We start from the raw sequence: 10000 nt of genomic DNA, 5'->3' as shown, positions 1-10000 counted from the left end.
CCCCCCCCCCTGCTCGATGGCTCCGGGCTCGGGGACCCCCCCCTGCGATGGCTCCGGGCTCGGCCCCCCCCTCGATGGCTCGAGGGGGGGGGGGGCTCGAGCTACCGAGGCTCGATGGCTCCGGGCTCGTCCGGGCCCCCCCCCCCTGCTACCGATGGCTCCGGGGGGGTCCCCCCCCCCCCTACCGAGGCTCGAGCCGAGGGGGGGGACCGAGCTACCGGGCTCCCCCCCCTGCTCGATGGCTCCGGGCTCGGGCTCCCCCCCCCCCGCTCGATGGCTCCGGGCTCGAGCTCCTGCTCGATGGCTCTGGGCTACCCCCCCTGCTCGATGGCTCCGGGCTCGGCTCCCCCCCCCCTGCCGATGGCTCCGGGCTCGAGCTACCCCCCCCCCCTCGAGCCGGGGGGGGGGATGGCTCCGGGCTCCCCCCCCCCCCCCCTGCTCGATGCTCTCGGTTTTCTCCTCTGCAGAGTCGCGACATGTCGTGCTCCGGGAGAGTCGCGCCGCTGCGGGCGTGTCGCGCTATCCTGAGAGAGCTGCGCGCTGCGAAGGGACCCGGGTACCGGCGCGCCCCGGCGCACAGATTCGTCCTGGACCGGTTCCGACAGAACCGGGTAATTACTGGAAACAGGAGAAACCCGGCGGGGACCGAAAAGCACTCGGGTCGGGGTTGCTTTGCAAGGGCACGGCTCGGCCAATCGGGACCCGAGGTGGCGTGAGTGGCAGCCGCGGGGACCAATCGCGGCTCTGGTTTTTATCAGGAGGGCAGGGAATCTGTGATGGTAGATTGACAGCCGTGTGGACCAATAGAATCCGTCTTTGATGTTAAATATATTGTTATTTTTTATATAATAATAATAATAATAATTATTATGTAGACGATGTAGTATTATATAGTATTATATATTATTATTATTATTATTATTATTATTAACGATACAAATGTGAATAACAAATGTTTTAATTCTTCATAATGTTTAAAAATATATGAATTATATAACGTTTCTAAAAACGTTTTTTTTTTTTTTTTTTTTTTTTCACAACTTAGGTCAATATTGTCTGCAAGATATTTTTAGGTTTTGATGGAAAAAACAAAAATGAGTCAGCTGATCGCTTTTGTGTTTTTAGATTTATTTACAAACTGATTCCCTGTTTTATTTATTTACAAACTGAGTCTGATTCCCGGTCTCAATGCAGAAATGTACAGGGCTGGGAATCAGACTCCCGCTGCACAGCAGTGTGATCCAGTCCTGCTTTCACTAGGAGTTTAATAATCAGACTCCCGCTGCACAGCAGTGTGATCCAGTCCTGCTTTCACTAGGAGTTTAATAATCAGACTCCCGCTGCACAGCAGTGTGATCCAGTCCTGCTTTCACTAGGAGTTTAATAATCAGACTCCCGCTGCACAGCAGTGTGATCCAGTCCTGCTTTCACTAGGAGTTTAATAATCAGACTCCCGCTGCACAGCAGTGTGATCCAGTCCTGCTTTCACTAGGAGTTTAATAATCAGACTCCCGCTGCACAGCAGTGTGATCCAGTCCTGCTTTCACTAGGAGTTTAATAATCAGACTCCCGCTGCACAGCAGTGTGATCCAGTCCTGCTTTCACTAGGAGTTTAATAATCAGACTCCCGCTGCACAGCAGTGTGATCCAGTGTGGAGTTTAATAATCCTCCCGCTGCACAGCAGTGTGATCCAGTCCTGCTTTCACTAGGAGTTTAATAATCAGACTCCCGCTGCACAGCAGTGTGATCCAGTCCTGCTTTCACTAGGAGTTTAATAATCAGACTCCCGCTGCACAGCAGTGTGATCCAGTCCTGCTTTCACTAGGAGTTTAATAATCAGACTCCCGCTGCACAGCAGTGTGATCCAGTCCTGCTTTCACTAGGAGTTTAATAATCAGACTCCCGCTGCACAGCAGTGTGATCCAGTCCTGCTTTCACTAGGAGTTTAATAATAAGACTCCCGCTGCACAGCAGTGTGATCCAGTCCTGCTTTCACTAGGAGTTTAATAATAAGACTCCCGCTGCACAGCTGTGATCCAGTCCTGCTTTCACTAGGAGTTTAATAATCAGACACACCTGAGCTTGTTAGCTAGACACACTGGGGCGCTGATCCAGCTGGTAGCAGTGAAACCTGGACTGGATCACGCTGCTGTGCAATAGGAGTCTGATTCCCAGCCCTGCACACACTGAGACAGATACACACCATATACACTATTGCTAATGAAGCCTATTCTAGGTTTTACTGCAAGTTTGATTCACCCCAGTGTGTCTAGATAGCCAGAAGGAGAGAGGGGAGATAGTTGGGGTTGAGGGAGGGAGTTAGAGAGGGAGGGGAGGGGAGATAGGAGAGGGGTGGGGTGGGTAGATAAGAGATGGGAGAGAGCTGTGTTCAGTTCTGTCTGTACAATTTGTTTCAATGTCTCCTCTTTCCTCTCTCCACTCTCCACACTCCACTCTGTCCCCTCTCCCCTCTTCTCTCTCTCTCTCTCCTCTCCCCGCTCCTCTCCTCTCTCTCCTCTCTAGGTGACCAATGAGAAGCTGTGTCGCTCTCAGCAGGATCTCCTCCACCAGGCTTCCTCGTACCTCTGTCTGCTCCAGAGCACCCGCCTGCACCTCTCTCTGCACACAGAGTACCACGGAGAGGGGGCCACCAGGGAAAAGCCGCTGGAGGACCTGGCACGCATGGTGGGGCTGACAATGCCTACACAGCCTGGAGGGAAGGGGTGGGAGTGAGAGAGGAGAGAAGAGAAGAGAGGAGAGGAGAGGAGAGGAGAGGAGAGAGGATTTCTCGAGTTCTTCTGCTCTTCAGTCCAGCCTGCAACCCAAACTAGGCTCTTCCAAAAACTCCCCATCTCCCGGATTGCTTTTCATTTAAGGTGTTCTGTATAAATAAAGATATTATTGTTTGATTGAATGCCCATTGCAGTTCTAATTGTAGTGTTTTAGGGTGTGAGGGATGCCTCTCAGAACTACATTTCCCGTCATCCTCCTGCTCGCTGGTAAATCCATCTCAAGTTACATAGGTGAGCAGGGGAAGGAGGATGATGGGAAATGTAGTTCTGAGAGGTCCGCGCGGGTACACGTGATAGCAGTGAGCAGGAGGATGATGGGAAATGTACTTCTGAGAGGTCATGGAGACACGCAACGGAACTGGACAACAGAACTGCCAGAAGACACGTCCGTCGCTGTCCACCAAAATCAAACAGTCCAAACCGTGGTTCCATCGTCCAGTTTCCGCGTCCTTGTGCATATTTTCTCCTTTTCCTACGAAAGGTTTTCTTACTGCAACACATCCTTCCAGTCCTGATCTCCAGACCGCCGTCCTGTCGGATTCGAAGGACAGAGATGTCCTGTGTCGTCTGCCGGTTCCGCTGTCGGTTCGACGCTCGTCTTCTTTCTCTTCCTGAAGGACGTTGTCTTCAAGTCTCGCTTGTCCTTGTTGGACAGCTGTTTTTTTGGGGGGGGAGGGGGGATCCTAGCTACTATATATATATATATATATATATATATATATATATATATATATATATATATATACACACACACACACACACACACACACACACACACACACACTATCTATCTATCTATCTATCTATCTATCTATCTATCTATCTATACACACACACTATCTCTATCTATCTATCTATCTATCTATCTATATTTACATTCCAGTTTGTACAGAAAGGACTATCTCTCCACCCCCGTCCCCCTGTCCCCCGTTTCCAGGATGCTTTGGGAGACGGACACAGCTTGACAAGATACATTGAGACACAGAGTGACAGGCTGTGTCCTAAAAACGGAAACAAAAATAAATAAATTAAAATTGTAACCTGAAGGACAAACAAAACACGCACATGGGATTCCTCTCCGGAGAGAAGAGAGACTGTATCTAGTTTCAGTATTAAAGCGTAGGGAAGCATTGTAAACCATAGGGAAGCATTGTAAAGCACAGTGAGGTCTGGTAAAGCATAGGGAAGCATTGTAAAGCACAGAGAGGTCTGGTAAAGCACAGGGAAGCATTGTAAAGCACAGAGAGGTCTGGTAAAGCAGCATTGTAAAGCACAGGAGGTCTGGTAAAGCATAGGGAAGCATTGTAAAGCACAGAGAGGTCTGGTAAAGCATAGGGAAGCAAAGCATAGGGAAGCATTGTAAAGCACAGAGAGAGGTCATGGTTGTAAAGCATAGGGAAGCATTGTAAAGCACAGAGAGGTCTGGTAAAGCACAGGGAAGCATTGTAAAGCACAGAGAGGTCTGGTAAAGCATAGGGAAGCATTGTAAAGCACAGAGAGGTCTGGTAAAGCATAGGGAAGCATTGTAAAGCACAGAGAGGTCTGGTAAAGCATAGGGAAGCATTGTAAAGCACAGAGAGGTCTGGTTGTGTAAATCCTGTGATATTCTTGAAGTGCCCGATAGCCACTAATGGACTTCACCCGTCACACTGAATTTCTGTCACACGACCAACTGACTCGAACCCAAGGTCACAGACTCTGTACCCTGCAGACTGAATGAGTCAGCTGTGTTTCTGAACACAAATATATTATACATCAACGCCAACCACGATTCAGACACCCCCCTGAGTTTCAATAGCCATAGTTTAATATATTATACAGCAACACCAAACACGATTCAGACACCCCCCTGAGTTTCAATAGCCATAGTTTAATATATTATACAGCAACACCAAACACGATTCAGACACCCCCCTGAGTTTCAATAGCCATAGTTTAATATATTATACAGCAACACCAAACACGATTCAGACACCCCCCTGAGTTTCAATAGCCATAGTTTAATATATTATACAGCAACACCAAACACGATTCAGACACCCCCCTGAGTTTCAATAGCCATAGTTTAATATATTATACAACAACACCAAACACGATTCAGACACCCCCCTGAGTTTCAATAGCCATAGTTTAATATATTATACAGCAACACCAAACACGATTCAGACACCCCCCTGAGTTTCAATAGCCATAGTTTAATATATTATACAGCAACACCAAACACGATTCAGACACCCCCCTGAGTTTCAATAGCCATAGTTTAATATATTATACAGCAACACCAAACACGATTCAGACACCCCCCTGAGTTTCAATAGCCATAGTTTAATATATTATACAGCAACACCAAACACGATTCAGACACCCCCCTGAGTTTCAATAGCCATAGTTTAATATATTATACAACAACACCAACCACGATTCAGACACCCCCCTGAGTTTCAATAGCCATAGTTTAATATATTATACAGCAACACCAAACACGATTCAGACACCCCCCTGAGTTTCAATAGCCATAGTTTAATATATTATACAGCAACACCAAACACGATTCAGACACCCCCCTGAGTTTCAATAGCCATAGTTTAATATATTATACAGCAACACCAAACACGATTCAGACACCCCCCTGAGTTTCAATAGCCATAGTTTAATATATTATACAGCAACACCAAACACGATTCAGACACCCCCCTGAGTTTCAATAGCCATAGTTTAATATATTATACAACAACACCAACCACGATTCAGGGAGGGCTGTTTAAAAATGCGTCGTGTAGCTTTAAGTCGAGTGGGTGTGTGGGAGTGGGGGAGTGGGGGTGGACAGTTTTTTTTTCACTTGAGAGTCGTCTAGTGAGTTCAAACCAGACGCAGCTTTTATAAAAAGTGCAAGTTTTACTGAGTCTTCCGTGTTCTGTCTTCTCTCTCTGTTTTTTTTTTTCTTATATATATAAATATTATAAATATACAAAAAAAAATATATGATATATTATATATATATATATATATATATATATATATATATATATATATATATATATATATATATATATATATATATATATATTTTAGCTGACGCACAAACGTAAACCGTAAAAAAACAAACAAACAAAAACAAACAAACAAGATTTAATTCTTCTTCACTCGACTGGCGACACCGGCATCAAAAACAATTCAATATTACAGCCGGCGCTGTCAGAGTCAAAGCAATCAGTTACAGAAATTAATTAAGAAAGCAAACAGCGGTCGTGGAGCGGGAGCTACAAAGACACGAGAGAGGAAGACAAAGTGTCCGATCTGGACTCTTGTCCTCGGAGCGGCGGTGTTAAGAGCGCGGCGGTGTTAAGAGTAAGCGTGTCTTCGTTTTATAATCGCAGAGCTCCCGCTGGCTGGTGTTATGTGATCGTAAACGCGTTATTGCTTTTATTTGTGTGTGTTTAGTTATTATTATTATTATTATTATTATTATTATTATTATTATTATTATTATTATTTGTACTAAATATCAAAATAAAACTTCTATATATCAATAATACAACTACTACATATCAATAATACAACTACTAAATATCAATACTATTACTACTAATATCAATAATAATAATAATAATGATGATGATGATGATGATAATAATGATAATAATAATAATAATTACAATAATAATAATAATAATGATGATGATGATGATGATGATGACAGCGTGGCGTCAGTTTGTCGCTCAGTTTCTCTGCTCTCTCGTGTTTTATCAGAGAGCTGGTTCAGTGATCGCTGGATCGAGGACTCTTTCTTTATCGATATGAATATAACTCTATAATATATTATAATATAATATGAATATAACACTAGAATATAATATGAATATAACAGTATAATATAATATGAATGTATCAGTATAATGTAACATGAATAATCAGTATATGTATATATGAATAGATCAGTATAATATAATATGAATATATCAGTATAATATAACATAATATAATATATCAGTATAATATATTATGAATATATCAGTATAATGTATTATGAATATATCAGTATAATGTATTATAATATGAATATATCAGTATAATGTATTATGAATATATCAGTATAATATAATATGAATGTATCAGTATAATATATGAATATATCAGTATAATGTATTATGAATATATCAGTATAATGTATTATAATATGAATGTATCAGTATAATATAATATGAATGTATCAGTATAATATAATATGAATGTATCAGTATAATGTATTATATGAATGTATCAGTATAATGTATAATATGAATATATCAGTATAATGTATTATGAATATATCAGTATAATGTATTATGAATATATCAGTATAATGTATTATGAATATGAATATATCAGTATAATGTATATATATGAATATATCAGTATAATATAATATGAATATATCAGTATAATGTATTATAATATGAATGTATCAGTATAATATAATATGAATATATCAGTATAATATAATATGAATATATCAGTATAATGTATTATAATATGAATATATCAGTATAATATAATATGAATATATCAGTATAATGTATTATAATATGAATATTGATCTTTTTTCTGTCTGAGCAGAATGTTCAGCATGATAAAGAACTCGCTCTTCGGAGGAACAGAGGAGACCCCTTATAAAATACTGAGCACAGAGACCAGGGTGCGCTATTATTATTATTATTATTATTATTATTATTATTATTATTATTATTATTAGAGAAGTAGTATTGATATTTAGTAGTTGTGCTATTGATATGTAGTAGTTTTATTGTCATTATTAGCAGTAGTACTTTATTATTATTATTATTATTATTATTATTATTATTATTATTATTATTATTATTATTATTATTATTATATATTAGTAGTAATAGTATTGATATGTAGTAGTTGTATTATTGATATATAGCAGTTTTATTAGTAGTAGTATTAGATATTATTATTATTATTATTGATATTAGTGTAGATATTATTGATATTTAGTAGTTGTCTTGTTGTTATTGATATGTAGTAGTTGTATTATTAATAGCAGTATTATATATATATTACATAGTAGTTTTATTGTCACTATGAGCAGTGGTTTTATTGTCACTATGAGCAGTGGTTTTATTATTATGATGATGATGATGCTCTGTAGTCCTAGCCAGCAGCATGAGTTTATGCCTCGGGGAGATGCAGATCTTTTCTCCTGAGCTGTGTAGGTCAGTCTGAGGCTGTGCTGCAGGTTTTAATTGCAGTGCTGAGGCTTCGACTCCCACAGAGTCTCGTCTTGTGGAATAATTGTGAGTCGAAGCCCTGCAGTCAACCTGTTATTAGGTTTTCAAACCTAGACTCCAGTGAAACGCAGGATGTAATAACAAAACTCAGAAACAGGCACTGTATAATCGTCATGCTGCAGTTAGAGGGATTTAACGAAACTAAACTGAGTCCAGCAGAGCAGCTCTAGTTTGGGGCTCTAGTGCCTTCATCAGCGTTATTGAAACTAAACTGAGTCCAGCAGAGCAGCTCTAGTTTGGGCTCTTGGGGCTAAACTAGTGCCTTTGGGGCTCAGCGTTATTGAAACTAAACTGAGTCCAGCAGAGCAGCTCTAGTTTGGGGCTCTAGTGCCTTCATCAGCGTTATTGAAACTAAACTGAGTCCAGCAGAGCAGCTCTAGTTTGGGGCTCTAGTGCCTTCATCAGCGTTACTGAAACTAAACTGAGTCCAGCAGAGCAGCTCTAGTTTGGGGCTCTAGTGCCTTCATCAGCGTTATTGAAACTAAACTGAGTCCAGCAGAGCAGCTCTAGTTTGGGGCTCTAGTGCCTTCATCAGCGTTATTGAAACTAAACTGAGTCCAGCAGAGCAGCTCTAGTGGGGCTCTAGTGCCTTCATCAGCGTTATTGAAACTAAACTGAGTCCAGCAGAGCAGCTCTAGTTTGGGGCTCTAGTGCCTTCATCAGCGTTATTGAAACTAAACTGAGTCCAGCAGAGCAGCTCTAGTTTGGGGCTCTAGTGCCTTCATCAGCGTTATTGAAACTAAACTGAGTCCAGCAGAGCAGCTCTAGTCTGGGGCTCTAGTGCCTTCACCAGCGTTATTGAAACTGTCTTCCTCTGTCTCTCTCTCTCCCCCCCTGCCCCCCTCTCTCAGGGTGATTTGAACTATGAGGTCAGGCGCTATGACGGTGGTGTTTTTGCCACAGTGAATGTCGATGGAAAATCATTTGATGAAAGATCGGGACAGGCGGTTCTGAAACTCCTCAAATATGTGGGGGGAAGCAACGACAAAGGTGCGTACCCCGTCCTGTACTCCCAGTACACTTACCTGAAATCCCTGTTCACTTAACTGAAATCCCTGTTCACTTAACTGAAATCCCTGTTCACTTAACTGAAATCCCAGTTCACCTAACTGAAATCCCAGTTCCTTTTTTCCTGTAATCCCATCACTTTTTTTCCTGTAATCCCATTCCCCCCCCCCCCCCCCTTCCTGTTTTAGGGATCGGGATGGGAATGACGGCTCCAGTGTCGATCACGGCGTTCCCGAAGGAGGACGGATCCCTGTCCGGGAAGCTGAACGTCGGGATCAGAATTCCCACCAAATTCCAGTCGGATCCTCCCAGCCCCACCGACGAGACGGTGAAAATCGAGCAGAGATCTGGGGTGACTGTCTATGCAACGTGAGTGCGGTCTGATGATCACCACTAGGGGGCGACAGAGCCTGCTAATTCAATACAGTCTAGTGTAGAGAACTCAGCGCTGTACTGGGGATCTGAGAGCAGCTAATTCAATACAGTCTAGTGTAGAGAACTCAGTGCTGTACTGGGGATCTGAGAGCAGCTAATTCAATACAGTCTAGTGTAGAGAACTCAGTGCTGTACTGGGGATCTGAGAGCAGCTAATTCAATACAGTCTAGTGTAGAGAACTCAGTGCTGTACTGGGGATCTGAGAGCAGCTAATTCAATACAGTCTAGTGTAGAGAACTCAGTGCTGTACTGGGGATCTGAGAGCAGCTAATTCAATACAGTCTAGTGTAGAGAACTCAGCGCTGTACTGGGGATCTGAGAGCAGCTAATTCAATACAGTCTAGTGTAGAGAACTCAGTGCTGTACTGGGGATCTGAGAGCAGCTAATTCAACTACAGTCAATAGTCTAGTGTAGAGAACTCAGTAATTCAATACAGTCTAGTAGAGAACTGTGCTGGGGGATCTGAGAGCA

The 10000-nt window shown here is 42.3% G+C and overlaps 2 protein-coding genes across 3 annotated transcripts; both read left to right on the top strand.

Annotated features, from left to right (window-relative positions):
- Positions 1–432: 432 nt before the first annotated feature.
- fmc1 (formation of mitochondrial complex V assembly factor 1 homolog) lies at positions 433–2915 on the top strand. The gene is made up of 2 exons (XM_041237946.1): positions 433–611; positions 2525–2915. Exons 1-2 carry the CDS (start codon positions 477–479, stop codon positions 2732–2734), a joined length of 345 nt encoding a protein of 114 aa, XP_041093880.1. The 5' UTR covers positions 433–476; the 3' UTR covers positions 2735–2915.
- Positions 2916–5846: 2931 nt separating this feature from the next.
- On the top strand, positions 5847–9490 carry LOC121306186 (heme-binding protein 1-like). 2 transcript variants are annotated; one of them, XM_041237938.1, is made up of 4 exons: positions 5847–6124; positions 7390–7468; positions 8936–9074; positions 9281–9490. In XM_041237938.1, the coding sequence occupies exons 2-4, from the start codon at positions 7391–7393 to the stop codon at positions 9463–9465; spliced, it is 402 nt and encodes a 133-aa protein (XP_041093872.1). In that variant the 5' UTR covers positions 5847–6124; position 7390; the 3' UTR covers positions 9466–9490. The 2 variants fall into 2 exon arrangements, with proteins under 2 accessions (XP_041093872.1, XP_041093870.1); XM_041237936.1 differs by having other exon boundaries at positions 5847–6141; positions 9281–9489.
- The last annotated feature ends 510 nt before the right edge of the window (positions 9491–10000 follow it).

This window comes from Polyodon spathula, chromosome 46, assembly GCF_017654505.1.
Source record: "Polyodon spathula isolate WHYD16114869_AA chromosome 46, ASM1765450v1, whole genome shotgun sequence".
NCBI lineage: Eukaryota > Metazoa > Chordata > Actinopteri > Acipenseriformes > Polyodontidae > Polyodon > Polyodon spathula.
This window is presented reverse-complemented; position numbering and strand designations above follow the sequence as displayed.